General features: G+C 47.9%; 1 protein-coding gene across 1 annotated transcript in view; it reads left to right on the top strand.

Moving 5' to 3' along the window:
- DNAH2 (dynein axonemal heavy chain 2) overlaps nt 1-16,411 on the top strand; it is a 1,666,550-nt gene that overhangs the window by 371,173 nt on the left and 1,278,966 nt on the right. The window contains exons 15-16 of the mRNA XM_069218683.1: nt 855-1,001; nt 2,076-2,232. Of these exons, the coding sequence (XP_069074784.1) occupies nt 855-1,001; nt 2,076-2,232 (304 nt within the window). The remainder of the gene's footprint in view (nt 1-854; nt 1,002-2,075; nt 2,233-16,411) is intronic.

The raw sequence follows: 16,411 nt of genomic DNA on the forward strand, positions 1-16,411 counted from the left end.
ACTTTTACTGCCAGGGTACACCTGGAGCTTCATACCTCAGCAGGGCTTCATAGGCAGCAGGTCTAGGTAGGCTTCAGGGCTACATAGTTGGTGTGTAATTGTAAGAGGGCATATATAGAACTCAAATACCAGCAGTCACAACCATTTTAAAGGATAAGGGTGGGACTCATACTTCTAAGAGTGAAGGCTGATGCTCAACTTTACAAACAAATGTAACAAATGATCTTCAGGAACCTTAGAGTAGAAGCCCTTCAGAATATTGCATGTGTATGATGGGCTGGTAGGTCTGAAGTTGTTCGTTTTTCACCAAAAACTGATGTCAAGCTATATATCTTTATATGTTATCTCATCCATATTCTGCCTTCGCATCCAATTAAAATAGGTTTTAGTTACCTCCGAAGGTAAGGGTAGTTTTCAAATGCTCCTAGAAGTCATACCACATGGATAGCTACCAATGAGAGACCGCGGAGAGAGGAAGGTGTTCATGTGATGCTTGTTTTGATGGTTTCGTATGGATAGCAAGAGATAGTCATCTGAGTTATAGGACAAATGTAGACCTGATGCAAAGAGTTCCCCATTTACATTTTTTGGTATCATACATGACTACTTTTCTTAGCATATGTATATCCATCGTGTTTTGGGTCTACAGTATTTAAAAAATAAGAAATCTTGTGTAAAAAGTTGGCACTTAAGCTTAACAGTGCCTTTTTTATTTTTTTGTCCACACGAAGAATCATTTTGCAAAATGAGTAAAGATGTTAAACTGGAATAGAGTCTTTCTGTACGAATCTCTCTTGTGGTGTATATGTGCACAATCTGTTGCTGCCTTCTCATTCTTGCCTTTTATCTCACAGGGGGATCCTGAAGCTGTTTGCAGAGATTCACTACTGGGAGAGGCTAATGTTTGAGATCCCTCATTATGTGGTAGACATCTATCAGAGAAAAGATGAACTTCATAACCTACGTGAGAATGTCTTGCTTGTTGTTCGAGACTATAACAGGTGAGAAAATCTTCTGCATTTTGCAGCATACAATATTGCTTTTTGTGGAAAATGACACAGAGAAGCTTGAAAGCAATGTTTCTCAGAATGATATCTGCTTTAGATTGTGATAACTTAGTTCATGGTGAACAGTGTGGCTTTGTGTTTACTGATTATTTTGAAGACATGCTTTAAGATATCAGACACGTTTTTGTTCAAGACTAGCTCTAAGCATGATTTTGGATGGGTTGGGTTGTGAGGATGGGTTTACACTCTTTCTGGTGGGAGGAGAAGGGTGTCTCAAAGCCTGGTTGTGGGAATTACAGTCCAGTTTAGAGAAGACAGATAAGAATGAGGCTGGTAATGCGAAGGTTTTTTCTTTCTTAATTTGGACTGTTTAGGCTGGTCACTGTCTGATCCTAGCAGCATGGCGTACAGCTTGCTTTCAGGAAGATAATTGTGGCCTCATTGGAGGTGGCACCTCAGTTTGGAAGATAATCCGGCATGGATGTGGAAGAAGTTCCATCCTGGCTCGGTGTCATGGTAGAGTTGGGGCATATCCGGGTCATACACATGTCCAATACATGTACCTCTGTCTGTGTATTAAAGTCATAGACCTTGTTTGGGGATCAAGGCCTAAAATACTTGAAGTCTGGATTGAAGGTGGTCACTTTTCTGTTTTGAAGTGACAGCTACATTTAGAGTGTAAGGATGCCTTGGCCTAGCAGGGAATAACAAACTGGTTTAGGATTGAGGTCTACTGTGGGTCACTTGGCCTGTTTTGGAGAAGTACAATAGAGTTCAAAATAAAGTTGCACTTAACATGATTCGAACAGAGCCCACAATCTTGAAATTGGCAACAAAGTCTGTAAAATTGCATGACGTTGTACTTTTTATAAAGATTCAGATACATTCCACTATGCTTTAGATATTTCCTCCTCTAAGTATCAGAGGGAGGCATAACAGAACTCCTCTCATCAACACCCATGGTATCGAATGACTGTCGATGTTCTGTGAGAAGCTTTAAATTCCCTGGTTTATTAGAGTTGCACATAAATAAGCATTTAGCTAACCTCATTTATCTCTTCCTCTCAGAATCATTGCAGCTCTATCTCCAGAAGAGAGGGGCTTATTTCGGGAGAGGATCCGGTTCCTTGACAAGAAGATCCAACCTGGTCTTTCCAAACTGCACTGGGGATCCAAAGGAACTTCAAACTTGTTCCTTGAGGACTGCCGACTTCATGCAAGTAGGGTAAGCACCTAACAAAATACTTGGTTTGTGCATGATCTGCATAGTGGGATTCACATTTTAAACATCCCTTGACGTCAGTGCCCCCGGAAGATGTCAGCAGCCACTTCTCTTCCAGGGGATCCTCATCAATAGTCATAAACATTGAATATTCCCGCCCTTGTGCGGGGACCCCGGAGCATATATCAAGTATACACATATTATACATGTGTAATAAATAATCATGCAGGCTATCATGTTAAAAACAGGCTAAAAATGCTTTATTTCTATGAAGTTTTTTTTTTTTTTCTTTTTTTTTTTTTTATATTAAATACTACAATAGAGCATAAATATGTGCCCAAGCTCCTAAAATTAGGATTAGTGAAGTGAGCAGTAGCAAACTCTAGAGAAGAAATAGAAAAAACTGCATTGAAAAACACTGAAGCATTCTTAGCCAATAGGCTGCATGCAGGTTAACACAGGAGAACCATAAAAACTTTGGCACCGTGCCTTTAAGACCCTGAGCACCTCCAGTATCCCACCATGCCTCAGGGGTGAAGGAAAGGTGACAGTTGGTTCACAGTTAGGTCAGTTCTTTTTTCCGGCTTCTTCTGAGAGGATCCTGGAGCATTGAGCTCTCAGTTTTTCTGAGTTTTTCTCAGAAAAATTATTTAAAAAAGCGTTTTTTCATTTTTCACTCGACAAATAACATCTTTGTCTGAGCTAGGAAGGTTTTTTCTGACAGAAAAATGCCTTCTCTTTTTGTCAAATGCCCTGCTTGTGGGAAGAAGAAGGCCCAGTCAGATCCCCACTCTCTGTGCATAGTGTGCCTGCCTCAGAGTCACTTCCCTGACACTTGTAAGTACTGCAAGAACATGCCTAGGAGGACTCTGAAAGACAGAGAGAAGATCCGGCTTCATGGGCTTCAGGAGAGGAAAAGAACATCGTCCTCCTCACTTCCCAGACATCCAGAAGGCCATTCTCAGGCGAGAATGGCCCAGGCGACGTCGACAGGTAGGAAAGTACCTGTTTGTTCACCGTCGATGTCGTCGCTACCACCGTCTCACCGGCATAGATCGCCGTCGACGGCGACACACCCGACGTCGAAGGGAACGGCGTTGAGGGAACATCAGAGCAGGGGCAGGTCTCCGTCGACGGCAGCCCGCCGATCGACGTCGAGCCATCGCCGGCGTGCCCGGTCGCCGCCAAAGGCTGTGCGCCCTCCGACGTCAGGACACACGGCGTCGTCATCGCCACAACGGCACGAGTAACATCCGCCGTCAACCTCCCATCGCTCCACGTCGAGGCACACGACGGCGAGCAGGTCGAGGTCCAAGGAACGTCGTTCGACATCAAGGCACTCAACGTCGAGGCACTCAACGGCGAGACAGGAACAAACGGCTGGGCGCCCCTCGACATCGAAACAGCCATCGACGTCGATACAGGTTTTACCTGTCCCACAGGGAGCAGAACATCGCCCCACGCCAGACAAGGCACCATCTCCAGTGGTCTCCATACCGAGCGGCTCTTCTCGGTCTAGAGCGGCATCATCTGGGCATGTCTCGCCCATCAATCTATCTCTGAGATGGCTGGAGAGCCTCAACAGACCAGCGGCATCCCCAGATTCGCAGTATTCGCGAATGTATTCACCTACTGCCTCCCTGCCAAGAACGCCATCACCGACAGCCAGGGCAGAACGGGCTCGTTCAGCTCCTCGCCAACCGACCGCGAGGCCTAGACGCTCTGCTACAGCGTCTCGCAGCAGATCTCGCTCTCAACGGAGATCCAGGTCGCGGTCAAGAAGAAGATCACCCTCTTGGTCTTCATCAGGTTCTTCTGTCGGGCGTTACTCACCCACCCTTACAGATTCACCACCTGCTAGAGTCTCACCGGTGGATGATATTACCACATTCAACGAGGTGTTGCTAAGAGGAGCGCAGAAACTCAACATAGAGGTTCCAGAACCATCTACCTCCTCATCGATCATCTTTGAGACTCTACAACAGAGATCAGCGTCAAAAAAGTTGCTGCCTCTGGTGCCTGGCTTGCTGCAGCCAACTATGGACACTTTTCTGGCCCCAGCCTCGCTTAAGTCTGCACCGGCTAGGATTCTCAAGAAATACAAGGCTCCAGAACAAGACTCTTTATTCCTTAGAAAAGATCCGCCATCGGACTCGGTGATCATAGCTGCCGCCCGAAAGAACCACTCGTTGGCTTCTTCATCCACGGTACCCCCGGATAAAGAGAGCAGGCATTTAGACTCTCTAGGGAGAAAGATATGCGGGACGGCGGCTTCAGCAATGAAGGTCTCCAGTGCGTCTGCGCTCCTGGGCAGGTACGATCGTTCTCTGTGGGATTCCCTCAGTAGATTTACAGAAAAATTGCCCAGAGAAGACAGGCAAGATTTCCAGGAGATACTACAAGAAGGATGCCTGGTATCCAACCAGGTTATCAGCGCGGCAGCGGATGGGGCGGATTTGGCTGCTCATGGGTACGCACATGGTATCTGTGCGAGGAGATCTTCCTGGCTGAGGCTCAAAGGCTTGAAACAGGAAGCACAACAACGCATCCTGAATCTCCCATTTGCCGGGAACTCTCTATTCGGTGCCCATGCAGACGAAGAGATGGCCCGCATGAAGACCGAGGTGGATACCTTGAAGGCGGTGGGCCTCGAAAGAAAGAAAGATTTCAGGCGGAGGTACAGGCCGTATGATAGGCGCCCTTTCCAGCAGAGGGTCCCTCATTGGTCGCAAAGGTCACAGCAGCGACAGGGACGCCCTCTTTTTCAACGAAGAAACACAAGGGAGCGAGGGTCAAGCAGACCTCAACAGTCCACTCCGAAAGCACCCACCAAGCAATGAAATCTCGCTTCCGTCGACACTGTACACCACTCCGGTGGGGGGAAGTATTACTGCTTATCTTCACGAGTGGCACTCTATCACAAGAGACAAATGGGTGCTCAATATTGTCGAACATGGCTATTCTCTTCTTTTCAAACAGCCTCCACCACGCTTGCCACCAACCAAAGACAATCCATCTCATCTCAGCTTGCTACGCAAGGAGGCTCTCGCCCTCCTGAGAAAGAACGCCATAGAAAAGGTTCCACCTGCACAAAGAGGACAGGGGGTCTACTCCCGTTACTTTCTAGTGGCAAAGAAGGGTCGAGAGGGCGTTTTCAGGCCAATTCTGGATCTACGGCTGCTGAACAAATACATAAGGAAGCAGAGGTTCAGAATGCTAGCGCTTCACCAGATTTTCCCTCAACTGCATCAGGGAGACTGGATGTGCTCCATCGACCTGCAGGATGCGTACTTTCACATCCCAATAGCTCCAAAGCATCGGAAATTCCTGCGCTTCTGAGTAGCGTTACAGCATTACCAGTTCAGAGTTCTACCCTTTGGCCTGAAATCTGCCCCAAGAGTTTTCTCGAAATGTATGGCAGTGGTGGCGGCGCATCTCCAAAGACAAAGGATATACATATATCCATACCTAGACGACTGGCTACTAAAGGCTTCTTCTCCGGAGCAGGCGAGAAGCCATCGGGACATTGTACTAAGAGTTTGCGAAGCCCTAGGTCTTCAGGTCAATTACCAGAAGTCAACCTTGACTCCAACGCAGAATCTTCACTACCTAGGAGCTATCATAAACACAGAAATACAAAAAGTGTATCCTTCGGAGGAACGACTATCCTCAACAAACAAGAAGTGCCAGGACTTGTTGAGAACCAGCGCACCTACGGCACGTCAGGTGACATCACTACTAGGCTCCATGGCATCGTGCATTTTTATTGTCCCAAATGCCAGACTCCACATGAGACCCCTCCAAGAGGCATTGGAGACCAACTGGAGCCAAAGATCAGGTCGCTGGGAGGACACGGTGCGGCTACCGGAGGTAGCACTTCAGTCATTGAGATGGTGGATGCACAGACCTCACCTGTCAGTGGGTGCTCTGTTTCACCAGGTGCTTCCATCCGACACCCTAGTAACGGATGCATCTCTTCAGGGATGGGGGGCTCATCTGGGTCCTTTTCAAGCGCAGGGTCTGTGGTCAGACAAGGAAAAGCAGTACCACATCAATCTGCTAGAACTCAGAGCGGTCCATCTCGCTCTCAAGTCTTTCATACCGCTAATTCAGCGGAAAACTCTCTTGATACAGACGGACAATACAACCACGATGTATTACTTGAACAAACAGGGGGGAACGAGGTCCCTACCCCTATCGCGAGAGTCCCAAGCGATATGGCATTGGCTCCTGGCCAGAGGAATGTCAATTACAGCAGTTCACCTGCCAGGTCAGCAGAACGTGGAAGCAGACTTTCTAAGCAGACACCTGGAGGACGTTCACGATTGGGTCCTGCACGGCAAAGTCGCAGAATACATCTTCGCGCAATGGGGTCGGCCTCAACTGGACCTCTTCGCAGACGAAGTAAACAAGAAATGCCCAGACTTCGCATCCAGGTTCTACCGTCCGGGATCTCGAGGGAATGCCCTGTTGATCGACTGGTCAGGGATATTTCTTTACGCCTTTCCACCGATTCCCCTCATTCCGGCAGTGATCAGCAAACTTTACAGATCCAGGACCAGAATGATTCTTATAGCGCCGCAATGGCCCCGACAATTCTGGTACACGGATCTCCTCAACCTGTCGGAAGAACCTCACAGGAGGCTGCCGTGCAGACCGGATCTTCTGAGCAGAATGGAGGGCAGGATTCTACATCCCAACCTACCCTCTCTGAGCTTAACAGCATGGCTCCTGAATTCCTGCAGTATGGGCACCTAGGGCTCTCACAAGAGTGCATGAGCATCTTGAAAGAGTCCAAACGACCTTCCACGCGGCGTTCCTACGCTTTTAAGTGGAAGAGATTCTACATATGGTGCTGTCAGCAAGGTCATAATCCCATACGGGCGCAGGAGGATGTCATACTATCCTATTTGCTTCATCTAGCGAAGTCCGGTCTGCAGGTATCATCTATTAAGGTACATTTGTCTGCTATTACTGCCTATCGCAAATCGCCTTCTCAGGAATCCTTCTTTACAAAACCTGTAGTCAAGGATTTCTTAGAAGGTTTGAAGAAAGTTTTTCCGCCAATTCGGAGGCCTTCTCCTCCGTGGGAACTGAACATAGTCCTGGCAAAACTTATGGGCCCTCCTTTCGAGCCTATCCATAAGGCCTCTTTACAACACCTTACGTGGAAGGCGGCTTTTCTAGTGGCCATTACTTCAGCGAGGAGGGTCAGTGAAATCCAGGCCTTGTCTGCAAAAGAACCGTACACGGTTTTTCATGACAATAGAGTGGTTCTACGAACTCACCCATCTTTCCTTCCGAAGGTGGTGTCAGAATTCCATATTAATCAGACCATAACTTTACCGACGTTCTTTCCCAATCCGGAAACTCCGGCAGAGAAAGCATTGCACTCATTAGACTTGAAAAGAGTGCTAAAATTTTATCTGGACAAGACGAAGTCGATTAGACACTCTAACCGTTTGTTTGTAAACTATGGTCATTTAAGGACAGGAGAGGCAGCATCTAAACGTACAATATCAAGATGGATAGTTTCTTGCATTGTTAATACTTATCAGCTAGCCAATAGACAATTGCTGGCGTGGCCTAAAGCGCATTCCACAAGGGGTAAAGCGGCTACTGATGCTCTCCTTAACAATGTTCCAATATCTGAGATTTGTAAGGCTGCTACATGGAAGTCTGTCCATACGTTTACAAGACATTATTGTTTAGACTCAGATGCAAGAGCGGATGCCCAAGTGGGGCAGGCCTCTCTAAGAAATCTATTTGCGTAATACCTATCTATTCCTGCACTTCTATCGGACAGTCCGCTGGGTTTAGGGATGGGCTTGCTAATCTATTCAATGTTTATGACTATTGATGAGGATCCCCTGGAAGAGAAGGATAAGTTACTTACCTGTAAATCCTAGTTCTCTTCCAGGGGTATCCTCATCAAAGTCATAAACAACCCACCCTCCTCCCCGGACGCACGTCTCCTAGAAGTGCAGGACAGACTGTGTTTTGAATCAGTTATGAAAATTGTCACCGTAAAAAGAACTGACCTAACTGTGAACCAACTGTCACCTTTCCTTCACCCCTGAGGCATGGTGGGATACTGGAGGTGCTCAGGGTCTTAAAGGCACGGTGCCAAAGTTTTTATGGTTCTCCTGTGTTAACCTTCATGCAGCCTATTGGCTAAGAATGCTTCAGTGTTTTTCAATGCAGTTTTTTCTATTTCTTCTCTAGAGTTTGCTACTGCTCACTTCACTAATCCTAGTTTTAGGAGCTTGGGCACATATTTATGCTCTATTGTAGTATTTAATATAAAAAATAAAAATAAAAAAAACTTCATAGAAATAAAGCATTTTTAGCCTGTTTTTAACATGATAGCCTGCATGATTATTTATTACACATGTATAATATGTGTATATTTGATATATGCTCCGGGGTCCCCGCACAAGGGCGGGAATATTCAATGTTTATGACTTTGATGAGGATACCCCTGGAAGAGAACTAGGATTTACAGGTAAGTAACTTATCCTTCTCCATCTTTGTGGTTGCTATTTATGGCTCTTCACTGAGCACAAAGATACAGCCTACAGAACCACACATGCATGAGGGAACTTTGTAACTCTTTCTCACCTATCTTTGCTCAGGCTTATAAAGGCTTACAAGTACAAAGTGACAGGGTGGGCTTGTACTTCATGGAAAGTCTTAAACTGTTGGGTGGGTCCAACACCCAATTCCAAAATCTAGTCCCAGTTCTCTAACAATGAATCTTACATGATGTACACGTTTCTTTGGAAAAGCCTGCTGCTAGAAAAATGTACTCAAAGGCATCAATCTCCCCCGCTGTCACCAAGGAGAGGATCAGCAGCAAGAAACATACCGGTATGTTCCCTGTCAGCGTCGACGACGAAGGCCCCTGTACTGCTTCAGTCGCTGTCAAAGAGGCTGATGACAGATAAATCACCATTGAGTCACTCCTCAAAGACAACGTCAACTAGACAGCAATCAACATCAAGACATCATTCCAAGTCAAGACACAAGCCATTGAGGCATATGTTATTGCATGAAAGTTCGACTTTGCATCAAGTGACACCCTTCTCGATGTTGAGCTACTCAACGCCGCACAGGCCTTCGACATCAGAACCGGCTTCTGCTACACTGACGTCGAGGAAGAGGTTATCGATGTCAAGAAAATCACCTGCAACAGGGAAACAACCTTGTACTGAGTCTCACTTGTTGTCGTGCTCAGTTATATCGACGTCAAGAAACAGATCCTTGTCCCCAAAGGGCACAATATTGCCTGGAGTGACTCCTCATTCACTACAGATTCCACAGAAACAAAGGGAAGTTCATCAAAGTCCAGGTTCTGATTACTCCCAGACGTACTCTCCAAGCATAGGTACCATGCTTACAACTTCTCCTCAGCGCACCCCTACTGGGAGGTTTTCTTCTACATCACCTTTATTTAGCACTCAGGGGCAACAATTGGCACCACGAAGATATCCAAGTCAACAGACCAGACGCCCAAGAGGAAGATCTCATCGACACAGCACAATATCTAGGTCTCCTCATACATCATCAACCAGATCTAGACATTTTCATCGATCCAGGTCTCACAGAAAACATAGGACCCCTTCATGGTCCACAACATCTTGCTCTTCAATAAAAGATTATTCACCAACATTGTCTGTTTCACCACTGGCAATAGTTTCCCTGATTGAAAACCTCATTACGTTTAACAGTGTTGTAGTCAGAGGAGCAGCGAAATTTAATATTGACACTGTATCTCCTCCTACATTGTCTTCAGTCATTTTGAAACCCTTCACCATTGAACGGCATCTAGACCTCTCTTACTTCTGGTCCCGGGCCTTTTAGAACCGGCTATGCAAACTTTTCTTACACCTTCCTCAATTCAACCTGTGCCTTCATGTATACTCAAGAAATACAATGCTCCCGAACAGGATCAGCTTTTACTCCAGTATTGGAACTTTCATAGATTCACATGCTTGAATACTTTGCCGTCGTCGAGATGGGAGTCCCCGGTGGAATATAAAACCAGGCCTCAAGATGTATGCACACAATATATGAAGTAGGGCTCAATACAATAACCCATTCTAGTCGTTTTTTAAAATAGACTCAAACTTAAACCAATCAGATAGCCTCACCCCTCTAGAACCTCCTGTGAGGAGCTGCCTTCCCTCAGATTTTGCACCGCACGTTGTGCTGAGGAGTCTCCTTTGTGCTCTGCTCAAACTTTTCTGTCAGAAGACCTGTTTCTACAGCTTTTGGATATTTCTATCTACTCCGGTGATTCAAACTGGCTGCCATGTCAGAGACACTGAAGAAAGGCCTTTTCAGATCCTGTGCCTCATGCTTAAAAAATAGATTATATGTGGATCCACATGAGGAGTGTATTTACTGCCTGTACCATACCCACAAGACTAAGGACTGCAAAATCTGCAGGAAGTTTTCTACCAAGACCCTGAAGGACAGGGAGGGTCGCCTTCTTTTGTGGCTGCAAAGAGGTAAGACTGGACTCTCTGCCTCGGTTGAGGACAGTGCCTCTTCTTCTATTTCTGCCCCTAAAACACCTCTTTAAAGAAAACAAGAAAGTTCTGACGGGCAAGAGCCATCAAACCATGGCTCTCCACAGAAAAAACGACTGGGTACAGAATCCCTCAAAAAAGTAAAGAAAACTGCTTCAGAGCCTGCCACTCCTCCTCCTAAAGTGCTTCACAGATTTAAGAAGCCTAGCTTTGCACTGTCGTCGATGCCATCGTCGACGATACACTCGTTGACGACCGTTTCATCGGTGACGCCGGTGGTGGTAACCATCTCTTCGTCGCCGGCAGCTGCTACAGGATCTTCGTCGACGACAGTATCATCCTTGTCGACAGTGCGCCTCATCTCGTCGATGCTTCTCTCGCCGACGACACACCCGTCGGCGATGCCTTTGTTGGCAATGCTCTCATCGACAACACCTCCGTTGACGATGATTCTGACAACGCTTCGTCGACGGTCCAACCATCGCCGGCGACAATGTTTCCAGCGACGACGGTATCGTCGACGCCCCGCGACGACAGTTGGTTTCTTGCCTTCAACACCAGAATTGCTTCCAACAAAAAGACAAAGACCATCTACATTACTTTTGGATCAACCTGCGCAACATACTCCGCTTAAAAAGCTTTCTAAAGCTCGCTTAACACCTTCTGTTACATCCCTGAGCAAAGTTTCAAGACTCTTGCCATCTAGCTTTTTAGATGACGACGATGATGATGAGGGCTCAGATCAAGATACAATGTTTGGAGTAGCTAGAAGTCCTTTGCAGCTTCACGTGAAATGCCAGGAGTACTCAAGCGACAATTCGTATTATGGCCAACAGTACTATGACCGAGTACCAAAACATCAGGGAACAGTATCTCTGCCCTCCGGTCTGTTGTCCGAACTCCAGGCTATGCTGGCAGACTACAGAGAACGATTCTAACCTCAACCGAGGAAAGATCCCACGCCAGCAGTTTCTACTCCAGCTACTCTGGCACTTCTGCCAGCTTCTCCTACGACACCACAGGTTCCTCTTCAGGCTCCGCAGAGTCCTCAGGTCCATGCCTCTTCTGATGAAGCGGCAGAGGAAGGAGAGGTTCTATCTGACCAGGACGAATGGGATGAGTATGTGCTCCCGGCACCCCCTTCTCCGGAGCCACTGGCAGTCGAATCTCCTGAGGATATTGGCTCTTTGCATAACCGCTTAGAGAAAGCTGCACTGAGGTTTGAGTTGCAATTGCCATCTACGCAGCAGGACTATTTTCTGTATGATTTTAAAGAGCCGCACAGAAAATCCATTAGGGCTATCCCAATCATTGACCATGTCAGGAGTCAAGGGCTAATAATTATGAAAAACCCGCATGTAAGGAAATGCCTCCTTGGCATGGTTACCCCCTGACTTTTTGCCTTTGCTGATGCCAAGTTATGATTTGAAAGTGTGCTGAGGCCTGCTAACTAGGCCCCAGCACCAGTGTTCTTTCCCTAATCTGTACCTTTGTCTCCACAATTGGCACACCCTGGCATCCAGGTAAGTCCCTTGTAACTGGTATCCCTGGTACCAAGGGCCCTGATGCCAGGGAAGGTCTCTAAGGGCTGCTGCAGCATATCTTATGCCACCCTGGGGACCCCTCACTCAGCACAGACACACTGCTTGCCAGCTTGTGCGTGCTGGTGGGGAGAAAATGACTAAGTCAACATGGCACTCCCCTCAGGGTGCCATGCCAACCTCACACTGCCCATGGCATAGATAAGACACCCCTCTAGCAGGCCTTACAGCCCCAAGGCAGGGTGCACTATACCATAGGTGAGGGCATAGGTGCATGAGCACTATGCCCCTACAGTGTCTAAGCAAAACCTTAGACATTGTAAGTGTAGGGTAGCCATAAGAGTATATGGTCTGGTAGTCTGTCATGCACGAACTCCACAGCACCATAATGGCTACACTGAAAACTGGGAAGTTTATTATCAAACTTCTCTGCACAATAAATGCACACTGATGGCAGTGTACATTTTATTGTGAAATACACCCAGAGGGCATCTTAGAGATGCCCCCTGACAACATACCCGACTTCCAGTGTGGGCTGACTAGTTTTGCCAGCCTTCCACACACCAGACATGTTGCTGACCACATGGGAAGAGTGCCTTTGTCACTCTGTGGCTAGTAACAAAGCCTGTACTGGGTGGAGGTGCTTCTCACCTCCCCCTGCAGAAACTGTAACACCTGGCGGTGAGCCTCAAAGGCTCACCCCCTTTGTTACAGCGCCACAGGGCATCCCAGCTAGTGGAGATGCCCGCCCCCTCCGGCCACAACCCCACTTTTGGCGGCAAGGCCGGAGGAGATAATGAGAAAAACAAGGAGGAGTCACTGGCCAGTCAGGACAACCCCTAAGGTGTCCTGAGCTGAGGTGACTCTGACTTTTAGGAATCCTCCATCTTGCAGATGGAGGATTCCCCCAATAGGATTAGGGATGTGCCCCCCTCCCCTCAGGGAGGAGGCACAATTAACCCCCCAGACCTAAAGACACCTCTAAATTGAGTATTTAGGGGCCCCCAGAACCAAGCAAGACAGATTCCTGCAACCTGAAGACGAAGAAGGACTGCTGACCTGAAGCCCTGCAGAGAAGACGGAGACACCAACTGCTTTGGCCCCAGCCCTACCGGCCTATCTCCCCACTTCAAGAAAAACTGCAACAGCGACGCGTCCCCCAGGGTCCTGCGCCCTCTGAAGCCTCAGAGGACTACCCTGCATCTAAAAGGACCAAGAACGCCCGAGGACAGCGGCCCTGTTCCACAAAGACTGCAACTTTGCAACTAAGAAGCAACTTTTAAAGACCACACGTTTCCCGCCGGAAGCGTGAGACTTTCCACTCTGCACCCGACACCCCCGACTCGACCTGCGGAAAACTAACACTACAGGGAGGACTCCCCGGTGACTGCGAGCCCGTGAGTAGCCATAGTTCACCCCCCTGAGCCCCCCCCCAGCGTCGCCTGCAGAGGGAATCCAGAGGCTCCCCCTGACCGCGACTGTCTGCTTCAAAGAACCTGACGCCTGGGAAACACACTGCACCCGCAGCCCCCAGGACCTGAAGGATCCGACCTCCAGTGCAGGAGCGACCCCCAGGTGGCCCTCTCCCTTGCCCAGGTGGTGGCTACCCCGAGGAGCCCCCCCTTGCCTGCCTGCATCGCTGAAGAGACCCCTGGGTCTCCCACTGAAACCTATTGCAAACCCGACGCCTGTTTGCACTCTGCACCCGGCCACCCCTGTGCCGCTGAGGGTGTACTTTTTGAGCTGACTTGTGTCCCCCCCGGTGCCCTACAAAACCCCCCTGGTCTGCCCTCCGAAGTCGCGGGTACTTACCTGCTGACAGACTGGAACCGGGGCACCCCCTTCTCCATTGAAGCCTATGCATTTTGGGCACCACTTTGACTTCTGCACCTGACCGGCCCTGAGCTGCTGGTGTGGTAACTTTGGGGTTGCCCTGAACCCCCAACGGTGGGCTACCTTGGACCCAACTTTGAACCCTGTAGGTGTTTTACTTACCTGCAAAACTAACCAAAACTTACCTCCCCCAGGAACTGTTGAAAATTGCACGGTGTCTAGTTTTAAAATAGCTTATTGCCCTTTTTATCAAAACTGTACATGCTATTGTGTTGATTCAAAGTTCCTAAGATACCTGAGTGAAATAACTTTCATTTCAAGTATTGATTGTAAATCTTGAACCTGTGGTTCTTAAAATAAACTAAGAAAATATATTTTTCTATATAAAAACCAATTGGCCTGGAATTGTCTTTGAGTATGTGTTCCTCATTTATTACATGTGTGTGTACAACAAATGCTTAACACTGCCCTTTGATAAGCCTACTGCTCGACCACACTACCACAAAATAGAGCATTAGAATTATCTCTTTTTGCCACTATCTTACCTCTAAGGGGAACCCTTGGACTCTGTATGTACTATTTCAAAGTAAGAAATAGCATACACAGAGCCAACTTCCTACACCGCGACAGTACCAGCGGTATTACCAAAGCTGGACAAAAAGCATAAGACAACAGAAGACGCTCCTGGGTGCCTAGTGGGTCACCCTAAAGCAGACTGTGTGGTTTCCCAGGCTGCCCAGAAACCTCCAAGAACCCTTCAGTGCCTTCATCAGCCCCTCCTGATAAGGATGGAAGGCGCCTGGACAATTTTGGGAAGAGGTTCTCTTCTGTGTCAGCAATTGTGGTCCGTGCAGCAAATTCATTGGCACTACTGGGCAGATAAGACAGGCAGCTGTGGTCTGACATCTCCCACTCTGTAGAGGACCTTTCAGATACCAACAAGTCGGACGCAAAAAAGTTCATTATGGAGGGTCAGCGAACATCTGCAGAAGTAATTTACTGCGCCCTGGACATTGCAGCCAAAGGAATTAGGCTTCTGGCTGTTTCAACCGTCTTAAGGCACCAGGGATGGCTGAAAGCCACTAATTTCAGGCCGGATGTCCAAACGAAAATCCTGGATCTCCCGTACGATGGCCAAGACCTGTTCGGCAACATGTTGACGATGCCCTTCAGGCGATCAAGTCTGATACTGATACTGCCAGGTCGTTGGGATCCCTACAGCACAAACATACTCTCTTTCGGGGAGCCAGGGGTAGAGGCCACTCCACTTTTCGAGGTGGCTACCAGTCCTTTCGCCATCCACCCTACTCTTCCCAGTATCAGTCATCGAGACCCCAGTACCATCAAAGGCAGCCTCCAGTGGCAGCATACAGCAGACCACGTTCTACAGGAAGATCGGGAAGACAGTCCAAGGATACCTCGCGCAGGCAATGACAGCCTCCAGGGGCCGGCTACCCCTCCCTCTTTGTCTCTTCACCTACGTCGCTGGAATCGGATCACAGGCGACAAGTGGCTTCTGGACATCATAACTCATGGCCTTCTACTAGAATTCATTTCCAGGCCTCCCAAAACTCCACCTTCCCGGGAGCGCCAACAACATCTGCATCTTCTCCTCCTAGAGATAGCAAGCATGTTGTCCAAAGGGGCAATAGAGATGATACCCTCTTCGCAGCAAGGAAGAGGTCTTTCTGATGAGGAAGAATCAAGAGTAAAAAAGTCCCGTCTGTGGAGACCCATCCTGGATCTGAGGCAGCTCAACAAATATCTAAAAAAACAATCCTTTCAAATGGTAACTTTGAAGGATGTACTACAGCTTCTCAACAGAGGCGACTTCATGGCTTCCCTAGATCTTCAGGATGCGTATTTCTACTTTCCCATTCACCCCAAGCACAGGAAATTTCTGAGATTCATGATAGCCGGCCAGCACTTTCAGTTCAGAGTGCTACCCTTCGGGTTCAAGTTAACCCCCCGGATTTTCACAAAGTGCTTAGCCCTAGTGGGTGCATATCTGAGACGTCTCAAGCACCAGGTATTCCCACATCTGGACGATTGGTTACTAAAGGCTCGGAATATCTCTGCTCTACGTCACTCTTTCAAGACCACGTTACGTCTTTTCCAACAACTAGGTCTCACTCTCAACAGAGACAAGTCACAGCTCCAACCTACCAGAAGGATGGTGTTTCTGTGTGCTATATTGGACACAACTCTTATAAAAGCCTTTCCTGCAGAAGATCGCCAACTCAAGCTTTTGACCTTGGCAAAATCAGTTCGAAG

The sequence above is a fragment of the Pleurodeles waltl genome, chromosome 12, assembly GCF_031143425.1.
Source record: "Pleurodeles waltl isolate 20211129_DDA chromosome 12, aPleWal1.hap1.20221129, whole genome shotgun sequence".
Taxonomy (NCBI): domain Eukaryota; kingdom Metazoa; phylum Chordata; class Amphibia; order Caudata; family Salamandridae; genus Pleurodeles; species Pleurodeles waltl.